The sequence below is a fragment of the Crocodylus siamensis genome, chromosome 1, assembly GCF_052110815.1.
Source record: "Crocodylus siamensis isolate JL-2025a chromosome 1, ASM5211081v1, whole genome shotgun sequence".
Classification (NCBI taxonomy): domain Eukaryota; kingdom Metazoa; phylum Chordata; order Crocodylia; family Crocodylidae; genus Crocodylus; species Crocodylus siamensis.
Genome location: NC_143395.1, coordinates 318,076,729 through 318,102,580, shown reverse-complemented (window position 1 = coordinate 318,102,580; position 25,852 = coordinate 318,076,729). Strand labels below are relative to the sequence as shown.

Here is a 25,852-nt window from a genome sequence, read left to right as displayed (position 1 = left end):
TATCTTTAATTAGATGAACAAGATTTTTGCAAGAAAAGTTCTTTAGAAATATTTTTGCAAAAATCTTGTTCGTCTAATAAAAGATATCATCTATACTGTGAGTCCTGATCTCCTTTTCCTTTAGACCAATACAGCTACAACCTAGATACCTGATCCTATGGTGGAGTTATTTACTCCACTATAGTGCACATGTAGATGGTGACCAGGGTTGTCTGGGGCATGAGGATGCTACAGTGCTGGTGCTGCCTGCTGGCTAGCCTGTCACTGTAGCACCCTCAAGCCCCAGCCAGCTCCTTCGCAGGGTCCAGGGCGGTGCACCCACGGAGTGCCTTTCCAAAACAAGCCAGTATTTATTTGTTAATTTGAATACAGAAAGCAAAGTCCTTGAGTTTGAATGGCCAAGGTAGACTATCACAACAGTAGCAGGCACAGCAGGCCAAAGACTCTTCAGAACCCATATTGACTCTAAACTGTGTCTCTGAGAACCTAAAGCAGTCAGTAAATTTAAAAGCCTCCTTGTGCTTAGTGGCTTTCTTCTCAGCTTTAGGCCTCCCAGTATCTTTTATTGTCTTTGCCAAGGAACTCCTTGGTTTATAGCCTAGCTCTTGAGGGGCTTGAGAGGAGCTCGCTGCCCCCCCTGCCCCCCCCCGCAGTCCAGATCTGACCTACGGTGAGTTTGACACCCCGTACCCTTGAGGCAGCCCCTGGCATTGACCTTTGCTGAATGTCCTCCCACTGTCTAGCCTTCAGGAGGTGCATGTGCACCTCCTGAGATTGGCAGTGCATCCCCTGTGATTGGCCACTGCTGATGCTGCTGGCAGCGCCTGTGGGTGGTCGCTGCTTGCCCCCCACTCCACTGCTGACACTGCCATGGCTGTCTGCAGAAGCTCCCCTCTCACTGCCACCATGCCCCCGCTGCTGCCACCTGCAAGCTGTCACCATGCACCCTAGCCTCCGGGGGCATGTATCATTCATGATGGGGAGGGAATGCTTCTTTCCCAACACCTGAATCATTCAGGAATACAGGGAAGGAGGAGGTCATAGATTCATAGATGCTATGTCTCCTTCTCTTGGAGACCCTCAAGGTAGGGGAGAGCACCACCTCCACTGGAAGCCCGTTCCTGATTCTGGCTACCCTTGCCATGAAGAAGTTCTTTCTGATGTCCAACCTAAATTTACTCTCCATCAGCTTGTGACTGTTGTTTCTGATTATTCCAAGGGGTGCTCTGCTAAACACAGCATCTCTTATTCCCTGCTGCACCGCCCCCGCCTGGACCATACATTTGTATACTGCCACAAGATCTGCTCCCCAGCCTTCTCTTGCAGAGGCTGAAAAGGTCCAGGTCCCTCAGCCTTTCCTCATAAGGCCTTCCCTGCAGGCCTCTAACCATATGAGTGACCCTCCTCTAGACCCTTTCAAGGTTGTCCACATCCTTTTTTTGAATTGCGGTGCCCAGAATTGGATGCAGTACTCTAGCTGTGGCCTGACCAGTGCCTCATAGAGGGGGAGCATCACCTCTCTGGACCTGTTTGTGATGCACCTACTAATGCATGACAAAATGTAGTTAGCTCTGCTAATTACTTCTTCACATTGATGACTCATATTCAGCAACTCAGCAACGACTCCAAGATCTCTTTCTGCCACAGTGCTTCTGAGAAAGTCGTCCCCCAGCCCATAGGTGTGCTGGTGATTCCCTCTCATTAGGTGCAGCACCATGCACTTGTCCTTGTTGAACTGCATCTTATTGTTCTCTGCCCACTTCTCTAACCTGTCCAGGTCCACCTGGATTTGGTTTCTTCCCATCAGTGTATTTGCTTTGCCCTATAGTTTGTGTCATCTGCGAATTTGGACAGAGTGCTTTCCACGCCCTCATCCAGGTTGCTGATGAAGGTATTGAACAGCACCGGCCCAAGGACTGAGCCTTGGGGGATCCCACTGCCCACATCTTTCGACATTGATACTAACCCATCCACCACCACTCTCTGGGTACGACCCTTAAGCCAATTTGCCACACGCATGACTGTGTAGTTGTTTATGGCACAGCCGTTCAATTTGTTTATAAGAATAGGATGGGATACCATGTCAAAGGCCTTCTTAAAGTCCAAGCATCTACTTCACCTCCTGCATCTAAGCTTTTAGTGACCTGGTCATAGAAAGAAACAAGGTTAGTCAGGTAGGATCGACCTGCTATGAACCCATGCTGGTTGCCCTTCAGCATTATATTACCCGCTGGACTTGTACAAATGTGATCCTTGATAATTTTTTCAAGGGTTTTCCAAAAGATGGAAGTGAGACTAACTGGCCTATATTTACCCATATCCTCCTTCCTCCCCTTCTTGAAAATAGGGACCACATTGGCCCTTTTCCAGTCCCCTGGGACTTTACCTGAGCACCATGAGTGCTCAGACATGACAATGGCTCTGCTATGACACTGGCTAATTCTTTCAGGACCCTTGGATGGAACTCATCCGGTCCTGCTGATTTAAACACATCCAGACCCTCCAAGTGTCTCTTTACTAGGTCGGTGCTGCCAGTTGGTGGGCTGGTGTTTCTCCTGCTTCTGTCAGTAATGCATTTTGGAGATTTGTCTACATCTGAGTTCAAGAATACAGAGGTGGTGCTCATGGGTGGTTCAAGGATTTAAAAAAGGGGGTACAGATGCTGTGGTGCAACACTGCATGTAACATAACCCCCATTTTTTTCCTGGGTAAAAGAAAACTAGAAGGTCTACTAATATGCTAAGGGCCTACGGCTGTATTCTTCAGTTTAGGATCAAAGTAAAAATGAATATAACTTTATTGGAATGCACACTAATTTATTACATTGTATATTAAGTTAAAAAAACACAACAAACAAGGCAAAAATAGTCAAAATTCACTGTAGCCATTATAGTTAAATGTACATCTCTTATTCTGATTTGTAAAACAAAACTTACCTTGCTGTCTTGTCAGTGCCTCCAACACTTCACTGTCAAATACTTCCCCACTGAGTTTTTTTAGCTCTCAGAGCCACTCTAATTAAAGTGCTCCCACCCCCAGAACATTTGTAAAAGTGCCCCAAGACTGCAGAACAAGGGATAACTTCATTAATTGAACCTTAAGACCATTAAAAAAGGAAAAGGGGTCATTATCCCTAACATGAGCAGGAATGAAGCACATTATAAGGAACCATGAAATCAACAGACTCCCTTCGCCCTGCCTAAAGAGAAACGTTGCTGTTCCTCCCAAAAGGTGGGTTTTAAAGTTTGGGTAGAACTGGAATTGAAGGTGGGGCAAGAGTGTACTAGTACACCCAAGGTCCTTGTTACATATTAACTGATTAATCCTGCAATAAATTTAGACAGGCCACAAATGCAAAGTAACTGCCATCACACAATTCAACGGTGAATCACACAATAAATTTAGACCAGCCACAGGTGCAAAGTAATTCACATAAAATAAAAATGACTACCTAGTTATAAAAAGAGCCCACCAGCTTACGAAGGGAGCACTTGAAGACATGTCACAACTCTGGCTGGTTTCTATGCAGCTCTGATTGGATGCCCCTGCTACAAATTCAGATTAAAGCTGGAGAGCAAGCAGCCAGGGAGCTGTGACACATTTTCAGACACTCCTTGTGCAGCTGATCAGCTCTTTTTATAACCGGGTACTCATTTTTATTGTGTGATCTTTACTCTGCATGTGGAGCTGGCATACATTTATTGTAGGATTCCCCAGTGAACTGCGCAATGTATGTAACATGTAGCAGGGACCTGAGGGCCTACCTAGTGCAGAGGCACAAACTTCCCTAGGCGACAGCCTACTAGCCACAGCTGCACTCATCTCATGGCCTGTCCCTGCCTCTGCACCAGTATCCCCTAAAGTGCTGCACTCCCTTACCAGTGTGACCTAGCCCAGGTGCTCCCTACATGCCCTGCCCAGTGTTGCCAGGTCTAAAATATGGAATTATTGTATTTGAAGCTCAAAATTATTAAGTTTGCTGAAAAACTATGGTACACTGAAAAAATATGCAAACAAGTTTGGAAATAAGTCTTATTCGTGTTGCTCACTGGAAGTCACTAGTTGAGTGAGTGAGAGAGAACTGGGTCAACGTCAAAGTTGAAGCATTTCATTATTTTGAGGCAAGCAGTCATAGGAAAGTGCTGACAGCAAACCCAAAAGTCAGTTAAGACTCCCTAAGAGTGACTTGGATTTTGCATATACTGCATCAATTAACTGCCTCAAAAGGTATGGTTACCTTTTGAACACTTTGTTGCTATTATCGAACATACTTCCTAGAAGGGTTGAAATTATTATAAAACTAAATAATGATCATATACCTGGCAGCACTGGCCCCAAAGTGTTATTAGGTGACTGCACAATAAGCCTCTCGTGTAGACCTGCCCACTCAGTAGGTAAATATTTGTTACATCCATCAGATGAGTCAGAAAGCATATAGATACTCAACAGTAATGTCACTTTTTGTCTAGTTTTATGTCATTTCCTAGTAGTTTATGAATTCTTGCTCAATAGGTACATTGTGGGGGAATTTTATGACAGATTTCAAATTAATATTTTGCATGTAACCCTTCTACCGGCAGCACAAGGGCCAGGTTAACATTTTGAGGTACCTCATAAATTATACTTGTGGCTCAAGCCCCCACCCATAAATCTGGGAACACTAAATGAATTACAAGGTGTCCCACATAAAAACCCCCAAAAGAAAACCCTCTCCTCACAAGCAGTGGAACAAATAAACAAATTTAATACAGAAAGTAGGGAAAAACACCAAAATGTGAAACACTACTAATTACACAACAGAAGTCTATAGGCTGTTCTGCACTAGGGGAAGCTGCTTGAGAGCACAGATCCTTTGGTGGTGCAAGGGGCCCCTTGGTGCTGCTTGGAGGGATAATGGTGTGGCAATCTTTGCTCCCATGGAGAGGCTGTATATGTGTGGGAAGCGACTGCAGCTCCAAACAGCATACACACAACCCACACTGCTGAACCGAAAACTGCAGGAAAACTGGTTGATTAATGGTTGCAGCTGGCCCCAAACAGGCAGGATTAGAAACACCCAGGTTCCAACCCTGTTTAAGTTGCCAGGCCTGAATCCTGGCCAGCAAACATAAGGAGCCAATACTCTTCCTCCAGGATTAATGCCTTAAAATCTCAAACAAGAAAAGGGGAAGAAAAGGAAGAGAGGAGTTCCGAGACAGTGGGACAATTCTCCCTCTATCCCCCTTTAGTTGAGCTTCCCTTTTCACTATCTGCAACTCACTCTCCCTTGAAAGAGACATTACTCTTCAGCGGGGATCTTGGTTTTCATTGATAAAAAGTCCCCAATTTTCAGATTTAAAAAAGTAACCCCCAAATCTACATTTTTCTGTGATTAAAATGAAGCATCACTAAGACAGATAGATAGCTACATAGATAGATAAAAAAGTGTTTGGATTCTTATCTTGCTGGAATCATTTGACCCCAGCAGACTTCCTGCCTAAAGCAGGGGGGGCTGGACTGGATGATCTTGCGAGGTCCCTTACAACCCCTAATGTCTATGAATCGATATATACTGGTGGCATTTAATTTTAATCACAGAAAAATGCGGATTTTGGGTTACATATTTTAATCCAAAAATTGGGGATTTTTTTTTCCAGAGAAAACCAGGATCCCTGCTCTTCAGCAACTGCTGGTAGCTTCTCCTCCCCACTCCCCCTCTGCCTCAAGCCAGCTTAGCTCCCCTTATATCCCTTGCATGACATCACCCTGGCTGTGTCCAGTCAGCGAGCACCACATTGCAATCTCTCTCCCACCCAATTGGCCTGAAGAATCCTCTGCTTCCCCTGGCCAATGAGGCTAGAGGGTTTTACATATTTACCCCAGATATAGGCCCCACTGGCCATGTGCTGAGTACATAGCCAAAACACAGGGGGCATCTTACCCACATAAAAAAAAACACACACACACAAAAAAACACAGCATACACCCAGCGTGTGTGGGGCTGTTACATGCATACAATGAATTTTTGCAACCAGGAGATCTGACACCATTTTCAACTCTCCTGTGAAATATGAATTTTCATTTCTACAGGGAAAAATTTTACAATCCTTGCACTCTCCTATGCCTGAGGAAGGGCATGTGAGTCTGAAAGCTTGCAAATAAAGAACTTTTGCAACTATCTAGTTGGTTTAATAAAAAAAAATTACCAGGGATCCTAGTTTTCTCTGATAAAAAAATCCCTAATTTTTGGATTAAAAAAAGTAACCCAAAAATAAAGTTTTCCATGATTAAAGTGAAACATCACTATGCATATATCTATATATTAGTGGTGTCTTATTTTAAATCACCAAAAATGTGGATTTGGGGTTATTAGAGATAGATGGCATTTTTGAAAGAGCCACCTGAAGATTTGCTGCAGTACAAAAAGAAAATCCTCACAAATGGGACACCATTAGTTATGACGTATCACCCTTCCCTGGAACCTACATGGAAAATCCTCAAACAATTGCAGCCCGTACCAGAAGATGACCCAGTTCTTAACGAGATCTTTCCAGAACCACCCATCCTAGCCTTTAAACAAGCACTGAACCTCGCCAACCTCATTATCAGAAGCAAAGTTCATATGCCCCAAACCACACCAAATAGATCCAGACCATGCCATGGCAAGAAATGTAAAACCTGCCAGCAGATCTCCACCACCCCCACTACAACAACAGTACCATCAGCATTCCTGGATCTTACAGCTGCACCTCCAGAAACATTATATATCTTATTCAGTGCACCAAATGTCCTGATGGAAAATATGTAGGAGAAACCAAACAACAACTGCACACCAGAATGAATGCACACTGGAAATGTATTAAAGACAAGAACACCCAATTGCAGCAGAGATGGTAGCCTGTAACAGGGGGCCTTCCCAGTGCCAGTTCCATCTCAGCCCACCCACCTGTTTCTGGGCTAATTGCCTACCTCCCTTTCCTGCCACACCTTGATGGAAAACTGATTTAGATGTTACCCAGGCAGGAGGCTGCCTATTTAGGTCCCTGATGTCTAGGGGTGACATCCATTCCACAGCTCCGTACCTTCCCTACACTGCAGCCCATGCCTCACAGATTGCATCCTTCACCTCTTCCAGATGTGGTCCCCTCTCTGGAACCTTTGGCTCTCCCTTAACCCCTGGCCCCACCTTAAGGCCAGTCAGAATCCCGAGCCTCTTGCTCTGGGCATTCCTCGTGGTAGGCCCCTGGCCCTTCAACCCCCCTTCAGGTCCTGGCCCCAACACGGACCAGTCAAGGGTACCTCAGGTCAGATCTGAGCTGCCTGACTGTTCTCCCCTCACAACTCTATTGCAACCAGTAAGCCGCAGGCCTCTCAAAGATGTTATAGGTTTGGGCCAGGACTGTGTGTGCGGTGGCTAGAGGTTTTCAGGCACCCCCAACCTGCCTTTCATCAGGGAGGTTTGTGGTTCTGGCATTTCCTGGGACTGCTGCACCACCAGCAGTCCCACCAGGCCTGTCTACCCTGGCAGGGTGCAGTTTTAGGTCATGCCCAGGACCGGGGGCCTCCTCCTTCCCCACAGCCCCAGCTCATACCTCCAAGTTTGTCCTGGCATGGGAGCTCAGCAGGGATGTTCTTCCCCTCCTGGCTGGTGATAAACTAAACTGCCATATCCAGCTCTGAGAGCAGGGCACTGGAAATCTATCAATGACAAAAATACCCAACGGTCCTGTGTGGGGGGCACACTTCTCACAGGACAGTCAATCCCCCTCCGAGCTCTCAGTTCTAATCCTCAAAGGGAACTTACAAAACACCTTCCGTAGACAAGCCTATGAACTTCACTTCATAAATCTACTGGGTACAAAAAATCACAGATTCAATACAGACATTGGATTTATGACACATTACAACCTGGCTGACATCTGATTAACCAGATACTTGCCACACCTGTGTTCGGGGCGTGAGCCGGGTTGCGGCTGTTGCCCCGGTGGGTTCTATCCCCAATGTTAAGTTGCGAGAGGGAGAGGCGGACTCGCAGCGGTTCCAAAACATTTTCTTTTATTTATTTAGTTGATTTCTTACTTGCGCACCACTGATGTAAATGTGGCTGCGCAGGCAGTTACACTTGGGTCCGTCCTGGTCCGAATAAGGGACGAATTAACAAAAACAAAACTGATGGATCCGATTATTTACACACCACCAGTGTTGAATGTGGCTGCGCGTTCTGTCCTGGCTCGGGAGAGGGACGAACGAACGACAAACACATGATGGATATGAGAAAGCAAAATGATCCATCCCGGTTCGGGTAAGGGACAGATGTAAAACAAAACGAAGGATCTTGGGTCGGGTGAGGGGCGAAAACAACAAAACGATGGACCTCCCGAGAACCAAAACAAACTGATCGGTAAACAGTTGCTCCGGAGACAGGAGAAGCCGTGGGAAGCTGGCCAGGCCTACCCAGTGAGCAGTGGAAGCTCTGGCTTCTGCTCTAGCTGGCTGACGGAGCAATGGATGCTCTGGTGTCTGCACACTCTCTCTCTGGTGTCTGCCCTCGGGTGGAAAACTCCACCCCAGTCTTTATAGGCCAACCTCAAACCCCATTTGGTCAAATTTTCCCGTCAAAATGTTTGTGGGTTTTTTCCCAGCACATGGCCAGGGGCCATGCAGCAAACCAAACAGGGGCTTTCCAAACTGTGAGGAGAGAGAGTGCTTGGCGGCATCTGTTGCTAGGCAAAGCTGGCAGACTCCAGCTGGAGGTGACAACCTGATCTCTTGCACTTTTCTTCCCCCACCCTTCTCCCACCCAACTTTTTTGTCCTTTGTCTTCCTGATTTCCAGCTATTTACCTTTTTCACAGAGAGGCTCTTTTCCACTTTGAAACACCACCACTGTAGACTCTCCCCTTACTCACCTTTGGCTTTCTTTCCCCCTGCTTTTTTCACCCTTCCCTTCCCTGCTTTACCTTTTGTTTTCCTAATTTCTACCTATTTACACTCTCACTGACATCCTGCCACACTTTTAGTTTCTCTCAGTTTTTGGTGTCTCAGACCAGCAGACACTCCCTGTGCCTTTTTTCCAATTACCCAGTTGGTCTAATAAAAGATATCACATCTACCTAAGGAACCGATGTGGGGTTACTTTATTTTAATCCGAAAATTGTGGATTTTTTGTTAAATCAGAGACAACCAGGATATCATCTCCTGAAGTGTTCTGATTACTTCAAATTAATATTTAACTGGGTTGCTTTACTTCAAGTGCGAGAAGAGGAACGCACGCGGCAGCATCGCCTCTTCCCATGTTGGTGGGGGAGGGGGGAAGAAGGGAAACGAGGCTGCAGGGCGCCGCGCCCCCGTTTCTATGGCAACCAGAGGACCCGGGCCACCCCGGAAGTAGATCCATGGCGCGGCGCAGGGGGTGCTGGGAGGTCGGCGCCGGGTGACGTGTCTGAGGCGGAGAGGCCGGAACTAGCGGCCGGAGGAGCCGTGCGGAGAGCGTCCACCGCCGTCACCGGGCCCGCTCCAGCGCAGCCGCCATGTTGCTGCCGCGGGCGCTGCTGACGGCCGTGCTGCTGGCGGCCGCCGCGCCCCGCGCCGAGGCCTTCTACCTGCCGGGCCTGGCGCCCGTCAACTTCTGCGAGAAGAGCAAGGAGACGGCCGACTGCAAGGTGCGCGCCCCTCGCTCGGCCCCGGGCCTGGCGCCGTTCTGGCAACCCGTCTCTGGGCCCCGCGGAGCCCGGCCCAGGGCGTCCCCGCGGGCTGGGGCCAGCTGCTGGAGCACACCACTATTGCCCCTGCTCCGTGCCCGTGTCCGCTGAAACGGCCGGGATGGGTTCAACGGTTAGCCGAAGCGAGGGGGTCGGGCGTGAACAGTTATCGTTTGTGGCGGGGCAGGGAAGCTGCACAGGGGGTGGGTGGGAGGAGTCAGAAGAAGGGGAGGGGCAACTGGGGACCGGGTACAGATGCTTACAACCTCCCTGCTGTCTGCCACAAGCAGTATGGGCTCTGGATGTGGCACGGTTCATTGTTTCTGTAGGGTTGCAGGCCCTGGCAGGAGCAAGATGGAGGTAAGGGGGCTGTGCTGCTGACTCAGCCCCACCTGGGCCAGGTCTGGAGAGGCCCTCCTCTCCCCTGCCCCTGTGGAGCCGTTGAGTCTCCCTCTGGTTTCCTGGAGTCTAAAAAAAGGCTGAGAATGGTTGCCTTCATTCACTAGGAGAGAGAGGGAAACCCCAGGTCTGGGTGTGGCACTCACCCTGTCTTTGATCTTTGGTTCATTCTGCTTGGGTCCCTGCAGGTCTGTTTGCCAGCCAGGTTTTTAACTTTGTGCAGTACATCAGTTATTTTAAATAAGATTTTTTGGTTTAACCCATGCTAGGTTGTTTTTGGATGGGTATGGGCAACGTGGATCACTATTCGATGCTTTGACAGGTAACAGGAGTGCAAATTGTAATGAAATAGGTAGGTGTTTGTACTAGAAAAGACAGAGGAGTCGGAGGAAGTCTAACTGCAGTTGCAGGGTTCTGATGTCTTAGATGTCCCAGGGTTTAAAGTCGTTATTTCATACTTGCTAGATTCTTTACTTTAACATGGTGTACACTGCCAGCCCATGACTCTGCAAGAAATCAAGCAGCAAAAATATGACTTAGAGTCATGTCATTCTGTTGAGCACCTGATTGTTGTTTTTCTTCTTTTATGTACAAAATCTTACTCTGAGGCTAGAAAAAGACATTGTCAAGTGGCTCACCTGTGCCAGGATACATCTCAGGATAGGTATTTCACTTTGTGAGGAGAAACACGTCCCACAAGATCACCAGGGAGGACAAAGTGACAACAGGCGACTTCTTCCTTGCTTCCAGTGGTTCACGCCTTGGCAAACTCTGGGGTTCTTGGAGATTGCTGGGGGTACATCTCTGCAAATGGGCAAAGGCGGGACACTCCCATGCAGTTCTTACAGCTCCTGGACCGCACCAGAGCATATTAAATACTCCAGTGCGGTCCCGGGGTTGAGACTGCCAGTCAGTTGATTGGCAGTCCCAAGTCCCAGGATTGTCCTGCCTTTCTCCAGTTGCAGAGATGGGCCCTCAGCAATCTCTGGGCCAAGTCTCTAGAAGCATGGGGCCTTGGCTTTCCCTGATTTTGGAGACTTGCCCCAGCAATTGCCAGGGGCACATCTCTACAAGTGGAGAAATGTGGGCAGGCACTCTCATGGCCTGAGGGGCCCAATCCTGAGCAGGAATTCCCAGAGCATGCAGGATGACCCCTAAAGCCCCACAAGAACCTGCCTGGAGCAGCTGGAGAATGTGGGTAGCTCTGACTGCCCGTGCTCTCTCACTATAAAGCAAATAGATGTCTGCTGCAATAAACTGGTGCAATTTTACTACCTTTTTCATGGCCACATTTTGGCGTAAGAAAACTTATGGATGTATATTTGCTGTCACTTTGTGCCAGAATAAAAAAAAAAAATGTATGGCAGCACAAAGGTGATGAAAGGCAATGTCTGTTTTCACTTATTTGATCCAAATTCTGCTGTGAGTCATTAGGACAAGGGAGGCAGCCCATCTGTCATGAAAATGTAGTTGATGTAACTCAGATAGAATATAGGAGTAAACTCAGACAGAATGAATAAACAGTCCACAGTTATCATGGAGGATTAATGATGTGATATCCTGCCTCCTGATATCCTGTAAAATATAAACTGTCAATAATTGCCTTTTCATAATACTAAAATCTATTTTTGTATTTTTATTTTTACTGTTATCTATCATCAATAATTAATAATCTATAATACAATTTAATATGTATATGTATAACTGGCAAATATGCTAGGTCCTATAGAAATTTAGCACATCAGAGCTGTGTCATGAAAAGGTGATGAGGAATGCTTTCAGTTGGTACTCCATAAGATGTAATCTTTTAAAGTCAGTTTCAGATAACTATTAATGTAGACACAAAATATACTTGCACATACCTTGGAGTGTAGCAAAAGCGGATGTTTTACTTGCCCTCTCAAAACAAATAACTTTTGCATAGTTGATCTAAATGGACAGCATGCATCCCAGGGATTTGGTCAAAGAGATAATGAAAATTTGTTTAAACCTATGCCACTGTAATGTAGTTTCTTAAACCTGGTATTTTGCTTTTATAACTATCTCAATTTTTATCCAGTCTGTGTTAAGCTGAGGGAACCAAAAAAAAAAGCATTTTTTGTAACCTGGTTGATAAACTCTGCTTTAAATACTCTTATCCAAAGCCAGTCTCTAATCCAAGGATATTTGCATATTCCTCCAACCTCAGGAATATTCTACACTGCAGTTTCTAGCTTAATTTTCTTTAGTTGGTCAGCATTTCCTTTTCTACAGTGATTCTCTTTCATACCCTGTACAGATGAGCTATATTGCATGTTGGTCCCCTCCAGTTTCTACGGCTACGTAGGCATGCCACTAGCCTGCTTCTGGTGGGCCAGTCTGAATTCAGATTCTAATTTGGAACATATTATTAAGGTGTGCTCTAGATCAGTATCTTGACAGGTGGGAACACTTGTAGTTTCTGCTGTTTCCTCCCACCCTTGCTTCTACTGGACTGGTTACTCTCCTCTGATATACTGCACTTAATATTATACCAAGGTGCATTCCAGTTCCTTAACCAGAAGACCCTCCTTTCTCTTCCTGTGTGTCCCTCTATCTTTCTCTATGCCTCTTCCAGTTTCTAAATTAAATGAGGGATGAAGCCTGCAGATTATAGTCTTAATATATTCTCCTATGCTGACTTGTGTTCTGGTGAGGTGCCGGAGGACTGGAAGAGGGCCAATGTGGTCCCTATCTTCAAAAAGGGAAAAAAAGAGGACCCGGGAAATTACAGGCCAGTTAGTCTTACCTCAATCCCGGGTAAGCTCTTTGAAAAAATTATCCTGGCACATATCCAGGAGGGCCTTGCGGGGGAATGCATGCTCAGGGGCAACCAACACGGGTTCATCAGTGGCAGGTCTTGTCAGACCAACCTGGTGGCCTTTTACGATCAGGTCACCAAATCATTAGACGCAGGGGTTGCTGTGGATGTAGTCTTTCTGGACTTCCGGAAGGCTTTCGACACTGTCTCTCACCCTGTCCTCATCAAAAAGCTGGGAGACTGTGGTGTCGATGCCCACACGGTCAAATGGGTAGCCAACTGGTTAGAGGGCCGCACCCAGAGGGTGGTAGTGGATGGGTTCTTCTCGACCTGGAAGGACATGGGCAGTGGGGTTCCGCAGGGCTCGGTCCTCGGGCCCGCACTGTTCAACATCTTCATCAGTGACTTGGATGAGGGGGTAGAAAGCACCCTGTTCAAGTTTGCTGATGACACTAAGATGTGGGGGGATGTGGGCGCACTAGAAGGGTGCAATAGGCTACAAGCTGACCTTGACAGGTTGCAACGGTGGGCGGATGAGAATAGGATGGGGTTTAACACTGATAAGTGCAAGGTGTTGCACATGGGGAGGAAGAACCGGCACCACACTTACAGGTTGGGGAACTCCCCTCTTGCCAGCACGGAGACGGAAAAGGATCTTGGAGTCCTCATTGACTCCACGATGAACATGGGCCGGCAGTGTGGGGAGGCAGTCAAGAAGGCCAACCGTACCCTGTCATGCATCCACAGATGCATCTCGAGCAGGTCCAGGGAGGTGATCCTCCCCCTCTATGCGGCACTGGTCAGGCCGCAGCTGGAGTACTGCGTCCAGTTCTGGGCGCCACACTTCAAGAGGGACGTGGACGATATGGAAAGAGTCCAGAGGAGGGCCACTCGTATGATCAGGGGTCAGCAGGGCAAGCCTTATGAGGAGAGGCTACGGGACCTGAACCTGTTTAGCCTCCACAAGAGAAGGTTAAGGGGGGACCTTGTGGCCTGCTACAAACTGGTCGGGGGGATCAGCAGGTATTGGGGGAGTCCCTGTTCCCCTGTGCGCTGCCAGGAGTGACCAGGAATAACGGTCACAAGCTGGCGGAGGGTAGGTTTAGATTAGATATTAGGAGGCGCTACTTCACAGTCAGGGTGGCTAGGGCCTGGAACCGGCTTCCAGGGAAAGTGGTGCAGGCTCCTAGCCTGGGGATTTTTAAAAGGAAGTTAGATGAGCACCTTGCCGGGGTCATCTGACCCCGGTGCTCTTTCCTGCCAAGGCAGGGGGTCGGACTAGATGATCTTCCTAGGTCCCTTCCGACTCTAGCTACTATGAAACTATGAAACTATGACTTGTTCCCAGCCTGTATGCTGGGGAAGGGTGAGGAAATACATGATAGCAATCATCAGATTAACTTGAGGCCTCAGATCTTTACATTCTCAATATAATGTGTAACCCATGCCTCTTAGAGGGTTGTTATAGTCTGTGTCAGGGGTGAGCAAAATCTGGTCTGCAGGCCAGATCTGGTCTGCCAAGGGAGTCCATCCAGCCCATGGCAGATACCTCAGCCTGGCTCAGCCCAGTGTCACCACTGCTGGAACTACTAGCCCTAGCCCTAGCCCTAGCCCTAGCCCTAGCCCTAGCCCTAGCCCTAGCCCTAGCCCTAGCCCCCTAGCCCTAGCCCTAGCCCTAGCCCTAGCCCTAGCCCTAGCCCTAGCCCTAGCCCTAGCCCTAGCCCTAGCCCTAGCCCTAGCCCTAGCCCTAGCCCTAGCCCTAGCCCTAGCCCTAGCCCTAGCCCTAGCCCTGTTGGCTGGACACCCTGGCCTGTCTGCCCTGCACCCCCTGCTGAGGCACTTGATGGAGTGGGTGGGTAGGCAAAGTCTCCATGGAGACCAGCTCAGGACCCATGTGAGCAGGGCATGCTCAGTCAGTTGGATGGAATGGGACTGTGGGTGGGTGGGTAGTGGTGTCTGGGAACAAGATGGGCAGGGCCATGGCTGGGGACAAAATTGTGGGGTGATGACAGTGCGGGGCAGGGTCACAATCTGCTGCCGGCATGTCCCTGTAATGGGCACCAGTTCTGTAGGCAGGGGTATACTGGGAGCAGATTGTGGCTCAGCCACAGGCCCTGGCCCCATAATGTCACCACCCTGAGATCTCGCCCCAGCTCTGCCTGCCCATTCCACTTCCAGGCACCACTCCCTGCCTGCCCACAGCCCTGTCCATCTGCCTGGCCAAGCGGGCCCTGTCTGCACAGGTCCCGGACCAGTCTTCATGGAGACCCTGGGATTATTAAGTGGTGACAGCATAGGATCAGGCCCTAGGGCAGAAGCACTTAGGGAGTTTTGTTGAGCTGTTATTGAAGGAGCAGGGAGTGCTGATCCAGTCTGTGACAGCTCACCAAAACTTCCTCGGTGACCCTCAGGCCAAAATTATTGCAACCTCCTCCTCCAGTCTATGTGGACTGCCTGTCCTTTTATTCATGGCACCCTCAGGTTCTGTGAGACCCTTTAAAAAGTGCTTCAGACTGCCATGCAATGTTAGGTGGGCAAACACCCCCACATGGTTCGCAAGATAAACCCAGAGGTTTCAAATTGGAATCTATCTTTTCAAAACGTACTGACCTATTGTGATCTTTCTGAGTTAGTTGCAATGGAAGAATTTCTTTCTTCTAATTTTGAAGTCAAGAAATGAATGAAAGCTAAAAGTTGGCATTTTCTGATGGTGCCTTGTGTCTAAAAAGGATGAGAATCATTTCACTGGAGGAAGGATGCAACACATTTTGCCAGCAACTTTCATAGCTATATGTTGACAGCAGGGAAATGTTGAAATTCGGGACTCAAGCATTCAATTCCAGGTTTTATAGCAGAGGTGGGCAAAATGCAGCCCGGGGCCTGGATGCGGCCTGCCAGGCCATTCTATTTGGCCCCTGGGGCCCCTAAAAATTTAGAAAATTAGTATTTATTTGCCCCTGGCTGCTTGTCATGCAGCCCTCAATGGCTTGCCAAAACTCAGTAAGTGGCCCTCCGCCTGAAATAATTGCGTGCCCCTGTTTAAAGGGTTTTGTGAACTGGAGGTCAGAGAATGTTCTGCGTGTCTTCTCTATGACTATATAGTCACTCAACTCCTCACATCATCTTTCCCTGTCCCTCTATTTTACCGTGGCTGTACACCCCTCATAGTTTGGGTGCCCTCAGAGACAACCTTTAGAACACAGGAGAGGACAATTTACTAGAGCATTTGAAGTCTAATCAGTGTATAAGAGATGTATAAAGGATGGAGTATGGTTAGGGCAGACAGAAACCTCAGATAATTCAGTTGCCATATTTTAACTTGTATCATAAACCTGTATAAACCAGTGGATTTTGTTGTTTGTTTGTTTTCTTCTTTCTTTTCCCCTTCCCATTCCCCTGAGGCTTCTTGTCTGGCTAAGCATAGGTGACTTTTCATCAGGATGAAAAATGACAATTTTCTTATCAGTTCCAAGTCCCTTTGCCAAAGTGTTGAAGTGCTAGAGCTTTTCAGTGCAACTTTAGTAACATGGGCAGTTCAATTTAAGTTTAAGCTGCAAATGCTCCACTTAAAATAAACTCTGGTTTTGGAAAACAAAAGCCCAAATGGTTAGGCCTTTTTGGCATTACAGACCTCTGCTGGAAGAGCTATTTTGGCTACAGAGTATGAAAAAGGCACCTAATAATTGCAGAATATTCCATGTGTGGACAATTTTGTCAGAAGAAAGCAGTTGTTGTCAGCAGAGCTTCTGCTGTTTAGGGGAGCTGTTAGAACTTTGAGGGTGGAAAAACTGCTGGTAGAGCTGTATTTATGTCTACTGTAATATATTGCTGCACCTTAAACAGTAGCAGCCCTCATAGTGTATATTAAGGCTGGTATTGGCAAAAACCATGGTTTTATTATAAACAACTGAAAATTGTTGGGCAGTCCTGACTGCAGGCAGCAGTGTCAATCTCCAGCTGTAATCATGCATGTTACTTTGAAAACTTTAGTCAGTGCAAGTTGTGATGCAATCAAAATTTGCTTCCTTTGTATGAAAAATGTGACCTGTGCTAGTGATCTACCAATGACTTAACTAAGTGGCTAAACTGGTGTACATGTTTTGGAGTTCTAGGTTAGAGATACTATTCCTGAGCATGATTCTCTGCTGCTTTGCACTTTATGTAGTTGTACAGGTCCAGAGTAGATACAAAATGCTGTCTGCCTGATACTGTAATATTTGCATCAGTTTTGATCAGATGCAAACTAACCATGCAATGTCGAAGGCAGGGTTTTGTTTTTTAACACTGTTTGTACCCAAATTCATGCCTAATGATATAAACATAGTTAGTTACACTAAATTGTCTCTCTCTTTCAGGCTGAGATAGAGCTGTTTGTCAACAGGCTTGACTCAGTGGAATCTGTTCTTCCCTATGAATATGCTGCGTAAGTATTTTAAACTTGGCTTTATGTGAAACTTCATTAGCTTTTTCTGCAAAAAAGGTGAAGTCTTATTTTCGTATAATACAGTATATAGAAATAAAGTCTAGAAAGCTGGTAGAACTACAGGGTGACTAATTTTGTTCTGGTTTCCACTGTTGACTGTTTTGTAACCTACATTTTCTGGTCTAGAATACCCTTATTCAGAAAAAAATTACTTCCTGGTGTGAATCATCATTTTATTGATCAGAGTACCACTGCTGTGTGAATTGCCCTGTAGCCAGATGAGTGGGAGTAGTTGTAATGAAGTGTGACCTTCACCCCTATTATTTTAATGAAGTGTTAACTTGTCTGTTTTGTAACCAGCTAATACTTGATGGAAAATGTGCATGGTGTACTGTGGCAGTTAGTTTTGAAAGGGAGTTGCATCTCTGTTTTGAAATGGGACAAGTGTGAGGTATTGGGATTTAGCCTAGTAAATTTTAAAGAATTGTTCAAATCTAATGGTAAACAAAGGCATAATACAGTGGATTTTAGTTTGGTTCCCATGATCTGAAACTTCATGCAGTATTTTCAACAAGCAGCCAGTATGTTTTCTTTTCAGAGCAGCAGCTGTAGAACATATCAAGATTGATTTAATCCCTGGCTAAAAAACCTCATGTGTATGCAAAATGGTAATATACTTAGTCAAATAATTAAAATGTTGAAATTTAAGTTTATTTGAGTTTCAAAAATACTTCTTCAATTATTTCTAATCAACAGTTATAGACTTCTATATTTTTTGAGAGTTTGGGGGAGAAATTACGGAAGCTCTGAAAGAAATTCTACAACTTTTTAGTTTAGATTTGAATGGCAGGGATTTGAAGGAGTGAGAAGAAAGTCCTACAGATTACAGTTCAAGCCTTAATAAAATTTGTGTATTCTCTAATTCAGGTTTGATTTTTGCCAAAATCCAGAAGAAAAACGACCATCTGAAAACCTTGGTCAAGTATTGTTTGGAGAGAGGATAGAACCATCGCCTTATAAGGTTGTGCTTTGCTAAAGTATTTTCTGTTAAATGGTTCTTCAGAATATAAAACTTTAAACTAAAAATGACTACTATTCCTGTTGTTAAAGATCTGTAATGGAAATCTGCCACTATTTTGTGTACTTTACAATTTTTAGCTGTTCTGCTTGTTCCTTATACTCCATAATCTGTTTAAAAGCTAGAAGATTATGGTTGCAAAGGGAATCTTGAGAACGTGAGCTAAGTGTAAACTGAAAGAAAATTGTCTTCCTCCATTCGTAGAGAGGTTGAAGCAACAGCTCTGAAAGCTGTAGGTAGTTCTGGCAATTTCCATCAGGCACTGGCGAGTGTCCTGCCCAACTTGGGATTTTCTGACATGCTGCAGAGTTCAGGTTTTATTTCCTCTGTAATTTGACATTTTTGTCTCTTTCTTTCTTGGACTTAACCAGCCCCTGATTCTTGCTTTCCATATTAGGGAAGGTTGTCTATATTACAGCAGGTATACTTTACATTTTTTTTTCCATGATGCCAGAGCTGTAATCCTATTTGTAGCTCGGGAACAGAGAAATGGGAAATGTAAGCTAGGTGTCTGTCCAGAAGATGTGGAATAGCCCTGAAAATGGCTTAAGTGTGCTATAGGCACCGCCCTAGAGGCCAAGAAACGTTTGTGCCAGGAAGTTCCAACCAACACTGACCAGGCAGCTATTAGTAAGGTCCATGGAGCTGGTTCAAATGTACAGTAAGTATATTGTCATTGTTGAATGTAGGTTACAACTGAGGGGTCTCGACCTAGAATTAGTAGTGTCTTGATTTGCTAGAAGCCCCATAATACTAGAGTTAAAGCTGTTCCCTTCTGGAACTCTGAAACATCTAATCATACAATCTTGATTCTAATTACTATAGGATTTGTTTTCTTTAGTATTATCTAAAGAATTTGTCTAGCGTGATTTTGGTATTGAACAAACTGTTGACAGTTTTTAAAACCCTTTTCTCTGAAATCGTGTTTAATTCTCTTAGTTCTTATTTAAAAAAGAAGAGACCTGCAAGACAGTTTGCACAAAGACGTATGACACACAAAAACCAGAGCAAAAACAAAAATTAAACTTCTTGAAGAAAAGTATGCTACTGAATTACCAACACCATTGGTAAGTTAAAGTACTTATATTTTTAACAATTTAGTGTATTTGTATTAATGGCTAATAGGGATGGTACAAATTTAACACTAAGGCCATGTCCATATGTGGTGTGGACATTTGGTTCCCTGGGACAACTAGCAGTGGCGTACCTTTTGCTGCCACTCTTTGTCCCCAGGGAGTGTCTGTGCCACGTGCTGTCTGGTGCATGGCAGGTTACCCCGGGTGGGTTTGGGGAATCAGGGACCAGCACTAGGCTCGCCCCAGCAGCCTTACCTGAGGTCTTGAGGGGGCCCCTTGGGTCTGCTGCAGTGCCAATCCTGCCACATGGAGCCTGGCTGGCAGCTGCAGCATGGCTCTGGCCAGGCAAGCTTCACCTTTGAGTGGTGCACGATGCCACTGCATACACTACTCTGCTTTTTTTCTCCATGGGTTTTTTGACCCCTGGATATCCAAAAGGGTCCCAAAAAGTGGTGTTCCCCTGCAGTGGTCACATACCACACAGCTGCGCTTTTTTGGACACAGCCTAAGAGTGAATACCTATCATACTGTTCTTGCAAAATATTCCATGTTGTGTTATTTTGTTCCTTAAAATTTTGATGCTGACATTCTAATATTATAAAAGCCTTTGTCTGTCCGTAACACTTTATTTGCTCCAAGAACGTTCCAGGCAGGAGGTGGCAGTGGCACAGGGTGCTGGCTGAGGGGGGACAGAGGGGCAAGTGTCCCCTGCCCCCCACCCCCTCTGCTTCTGGGAGGTGGCAGTGTGGTGTGCTGGTGGTGCAATGCTGGCATTGCCCCCCACTGGGACCTTGCTGCCACCGCTGGGCCCTGACAAAAGCCGACAGGGAGGAAGGGGAGTGGGGAGCACAGTGGCAGTACTCTGCCATCAGGCCCTGAGACTGGGAGGGAGGGGAGCCAAGTGCGGAGGAGGTTGTGCATGGCCAGATGTGCAGTGCTCGCAGTGTGGGGTGCTGTGTGGTGGCCGCTTCCTCCCCATCCCCTGCACCTGGGAGGTGGTGGCACCATGGTGTGGGAGGGGTGGACGGGGCTGGAGGCAGAGCGGTGGCAACGTGGGCTGGTGGGCGGTGGTACTCCGCCCCCGCCCGCCCCCAGTTTCCTCTCCCCTCCCGCCATTCTTGACAGGCAATTGGCTAGTTTTTCAGTTAAAGCAATCATATACAGAACAGCTTTGGTAAACCTCATGGTTCTGGCTTTTTCTCTTGTGCTTTTGTGTTAAGACAGCATTTAACATGTGGTCATTTCCTTGAATGTGCAACACTCCAGATATTGCATTCACTCTTGAAAAATCTACTTTCTGTTTTGTCTACCTTTTCTTGATAGTGATTATATGGGCTGGAATTTGTCTGTTTTGGACAAATGGGTTCTAGTCAGAGATTGGGAAAGGCAGGCTGAAATGTAACGTGGAAACTTTAAGCTTAATAATAGGGAATAGTTGCAGCCGGTGAACAGTTCTTTTCACTGCCCAGCCATCGTGTAATCTTCATTTTGAGGGAAGGAGTGGCAAGTATTTGACTTGATCTTTGTAAGCACTCTGCTCCCCTTCCCTACTCCTTACCCTTTATTACAGGTACTTTACTGTCTTGTACTAGTGGCAAGATTCTGGCTCCATTCTAATATAATAAAGGGCTTAGTCTGTGTGTCTGTCTGTATGTCTTGTCTGTCTGTAACACTTTTGGCCAACTGCACTTGTGCAGCGGAGAGGGCAGGCAACGATTTGCTTGTGCAGGCTCCACTTCCTCAGGCAGGGAGAGAGCCGCTGCTGCCTCATTGTGGGGAAGAGGTAGAGGCAAGTGGGGGGTGGGGAAGGAAGGAGGGGGGAGGCAAGGTTGGTCTGACACAGAGTGCAGCCAAAAATATGTATGTGCATGTCCAGATGAAAGATTGTTCAATCAAAAGTTTATTGTCTCTTTAAACATAAGTTAACAGAAACTCATTGGTCATGGAAACTGGTATAATGTTGTTTAATAACTGTTTTCAAGTTTGAATATTATGGAGGTTTTTTTTCCTTGAATCAAATGTTTGTTTCACCAGTATATTAATATAGTATCATGTTAAATTAGTACACATGGCATGGTGGATTTTTTCATTCATCCAGAAGAGATATAGCTCCTCTGAGTTGCGGATGTGGAAGTATCCTTTTAGAATATTGTGTTCTACATTTGTCTTGTATTTAATTTAATCTGCAACTAGACTAGATTCAGCTTTCTGTCACTACAGAATCCAGTGGTGACAAAGCCTTCTGGATTGCTCTCACGTTCCGTGCTCCACTGTAGCCATTACACCTTAAAGATGAGCTGGCACTGTCTATAAATTGGGTATAAATGGATGGTGGTGGACGGAATACATGGGAGACCAGGGTAGACGTGAATGATGCACAGGGAATAAGATTGGTTAGAAGAAATGGGGCTACAAAATCCCTTGGATGAACACAGGTGGTCTAAGAAACACCCTTGAGATTTGAACAGTCACTTAATCAGTTTGGGAATACAGGAATTACTACATAGGATCAGATCTGGTGTTGTTCAGGGGTCTGTGCTTGGTCCGGTGCTTTTCAACATCTTTATCAATGATTTGGATGTGGGGATGAAGAGCTCACTGGCCAAGTTTGTGGGTGACACCAAGTTATGGGAAAGCGTGGTTACACTTGAAAATAGGCTGCAGATACAGGTGGACCTAGATAGGCTGGCAAGTTGGGCGGATCAGAACCAGGTGAAGTTCAGTGTTGAGAAATGTAAAGTGCTCCATTTTGAGACTAACAATCCCCAACATACTTATAGGATTGGTGGCGGCAAACTGACTAGCACCACGACTGAAAGGGACCTAGGGGTAATAATGGACCATAGTATGAACATGAGCCATCAGGGCAAACAGTACTCTGGCATGCATCAACCGGTGCATCTCAAGCAAAACCAGGGAAGTGATTCCACTTTACTCAGCATTGGTGAGACTGCAGCTGGAGTAGTGCATCCAGTTCTGCATCCACTTCAACAATGACGTGGAAAAGCTTAAGAGAGTCCAGAGAAGAGCCTGCCCATATGATCAGAGACTTGTAAGGCAAGTCATACAAGGAAAGCCTGAGGGACTTGAGTCTCTTCAGCCTAAAAAAGAGAAGGCTGGAAGGAGACTTGGTATACTTAATTCCCCTTAACGCTATACCAGGGGAATTACAACTATTCACCAGGACACCCTTGGGGAAAACCAGTAGTAATGGCCACAAACATCTAGAAGACTATTTCAGGCTTAATACTAGGACAAACTTCTTCACAGTTAGGGTGTCTAGACGGTGGAATAAGCTCCCTCCAGAGGTGGTGGGAGCTTATTCCACCTATCTTGGAAATCTTCAAGAGGAGACTGAACTGTCATCTCACTGGGGTCACCTGACCCTAGTTGTCTTTCCTGCCTAGTATGGGGGGCTGGACCCGATGATCTTGCAAGGTTCCTTCCAGCAAGGCCCTGACAATCTACGAATCTGGGGTTCAACTAGACTCATGTCTTGTCCCTAACAGTAGCCAGCACCAGATTCTTTAGAAAAAAAAGGTGTAAAAACATTACCATATGCAGGTAACTTCACAGTGTAAACCAGATTTTAATTTTAGATTAAGGTAAGGGATACTGCCCTTGTATTAGAAATTAGGAAGCTTAATATCTTTTGTGAGATATGTTAACACTTAGCACTTTGAATATTTATGTCTTCCGTGTAAATGTCCTGTAGTTCTTAAATGTTGCTAAAGTGTTGTCTTCAGCTTTCTGGAGCAATATGTTTCATGGTCTAGTTTATGCATTTTTAGTTTTCAATTTACAGTTTTGCTGAGTTTCCCTTTTTCTTGTGTTGAGGTAGAAAAAATCAGGACTGTTTAACTCAAAAATGAAATTGGAATGAAAATGATAAAAAGATAATTGGTCTCAAGAAGGGAGGGCAGAAACTTCTATCTCTGCACACAAAAGCTGATCTGTGGTGCTGATTATCCTCTTCCCTCCTTTGGGCCTGTTCTGGTTCTTCAGTGCTCTTTTTGAGATAGGTCAGCCAGTATTGTATATTTGCATATTTCAGAGAAGGCACACAAAAGCAAAAGGTAACATCCAGGACTTAATATTATGATAGCAACCTTACAAATGGAAGCAAAGGGTAGGAAGTTGCAGTCTCCCTTATAAAGTTTAAATTTATAAGCTCTTACTCAGGTGCAACTGTTGCTATGTCAGCAGCATAGTATAATAATGAATAGGACAAGACTCTTGCTGTTCCTGTTCAGGGACCTGCAGTTATCTTTTAGAACTGTTGAACCCACTCAGTTAACTGCTTTACTGCTCTTGTCTATACCAAGAAACAGCTAAAGCAGGTGGTAGATACATATGTGGAAATAGGACCAACTTGAAACCAGAAATTATGGAGAGTTAGGTTTTATCTCTCCTCTTGCTACATGACAATAGCTGCCGCAGCATGAAATTAATTAGAAGTCATATTCTCAAGCAGGATCCAGGGGATGCAACATAGTAGAAATCCTAGCTGCTTGCATAGAACTGAGTTGGGGAATCCATTGGTCCATAGTTGTGGTGGGGATCCTACCCTCAAGTTTTGTCATCAATTTCTGTTTATCAGGTTATAACTTTTTTCCATCCTAGTCTGTTGTTTAGGGTTACCTTTGTAGCCGGTTTTCCATGCAGCAGTCTGGCACATTGGGTCCTCTCCTTTTCCACTGCTGAAAGCAAGAAATATTCTGCCTTTCACTACATCTCATGGAGCTTGGAGGCAGTGCTGCTCTGCACCATGTTGCAGAAAGGGATAGGAACAGGAACCTGCTGGGTGGGGAGTGTTAAATAGGCAGTTGCAACTATGTATGGTGGTGAAAAAGGACTCTCTCTTACTAACTCAGTCTTTCTCCTCTGGATTTATTGAAGTGTGGTTGGGAAAGCTGGCCTGGCAATGCAGGTATTTTTCTCTAGGGCTACTACATTTAGTCCCTGACTGAATAGGAATAAGTGTGCGCATGTATACCCCAAAGTCCTGATAAGCACCATTTTGTTTCAACTTCTCTTTTGTTTTGAAGCACTGTTCCATTTTGTTTTGTTGAAATTTTTGCTGTTTCGATGTGTTTTAACGTTTCACCTATAGGCTATAATGGGGAATCATGCAAATGCTTATAACTTTGTCATTTCTTGCCTGATTCAGATGAAAATTGCAAGGATGGCAGTCCCTTCTGAGGGCATGAAGCCTGCCGTGTTTCAAGGAGATAGGTGCAGAGTTTTTTGTGAAACTGCACCTCAAACAGTTGAAAGCAGAACTCATACCGCTTACAGGCAGGCAGCGTCCAACCCTCCTGGGACTCAGTGGCAGTGCTGGGAAGGCTCAACCTGCCCTCCCAGCCCTCCTCAACCTGCCGGTTGAGCTCTGTGGGGCTGGTGGAGCTGCTTGGAGTGCAGTCCTGGCTCTCCCCGCCTCCCACTGCTGGGCTGCGATCTGAACAGCTCTGCTAGCCCCACAGAGGTGAGCCTGGTGGCTGGAGGTAGCGGAGAGCCACTGGCCAGGGCTGTGCTCAGGGCCAGGGCTGCACTCCAAGTGGCTTTGCCACTGGCTGTCCCACCACCGAGCTGAGCTTCGTAAGGAAGACCCCAGCACAGCCCCCTCAGCCCGCAGCTCTCCCATTGCATCTGCCTCTAGTGGCCCCCTGGGAAGAGTTGGGGGAAGCAATCAGGGAGTTGGGGAATCCAACCAGGAACTGGGGGAATGTACAGGGACCTGAACCTGAAGCTCTGATCGCTTTCCCCAGTTGTTCCTGGGGGGTGCGGGCCCCCGGACCTAGGTGCTGGGTTTCAGCAGGCTGCTGCTGCAGTTGTAGTGGCGGCCTGCTGAAACCCCACGTGCAGATCGGGGGCCCACATCCCCTCCTGGGAAGAGCTAGGGAAATGATCACAGAGCTGGGGAATCAAACAGGGAGCTAGATGTCAATATCAGAGAACAGTTGTTTTCCCCTCCCTCTCCTTAGTTTCTGTTTAGCTGGAGCAAGCCTAGGTTTGAAACTCAAAACGTTTAGAAAGTTTCGAAAAGTATTGAGTACCCTCGTTTCATTTTTAAGCTGTTCCAAAGCCTTTTGTTTTGTTTCGATTTTGCTGTTTCAAGCTCGAAACACGTCGAAACAGCTTCAAAACAAAACACCTGCCTAAATTTTGCACAGCCCTAATTTGATGGATAAATGCCATTTGGGGACAGGTGAAGTTGTGAGTTAGCCTGTTTCCCTGAATAGTTTTGGCCATAGAAATTAAAGAAAAGGTGTTGAAAGAATGCATTTTTTTGATATTTCCAAAACAAAATGCTTAGATTATTTTAGGCTGTATTCACAATGGTTTCTAGGTTCTATTCAGAAAACTGAGCTGATGGTATGGACCCAATTCAGATTCCCTCTAAATGATTCAGAGAGGG

General features: G+C 46.1%; 1 protein-coding gene across 1 annotated transcript in view; it reads left to right on the top strand.

The window, feature by feature from the left end:
* Positions 1 to 9,392: 9,392 nt before the first annotated feature.
* Positions 9,393 to 25,852, top strand: part of TM9SF2 (transmembrane 9 superfamily member 2) — a 48,596-nt gene continuing 32,136 nt past the window's right edge. The window contains exons 1-4 of the mRNA XM_090022912.1: positions 9,393 to 9,640; positions 17,213 to 17,280; positions 18,208 to 18,301; positions 19,298 to 19,425. Of these exons, the coding sequence (XP_089879038.1) occupies positions 9,509 to 9,640; positions 17,213 to 17,280; positions 18,208 to 18,301; positions 19,298 to 19,425 (422 nt within the window). The 5' untranslated portion in view covers positions 9,393 to 9,508. The remainder of the gene's footprint in view (positions 9,641 to 17,212; positions 17,281 to 18,207; positions 18,302 to 19,297; positions 19,426 to 25,852) is intronic.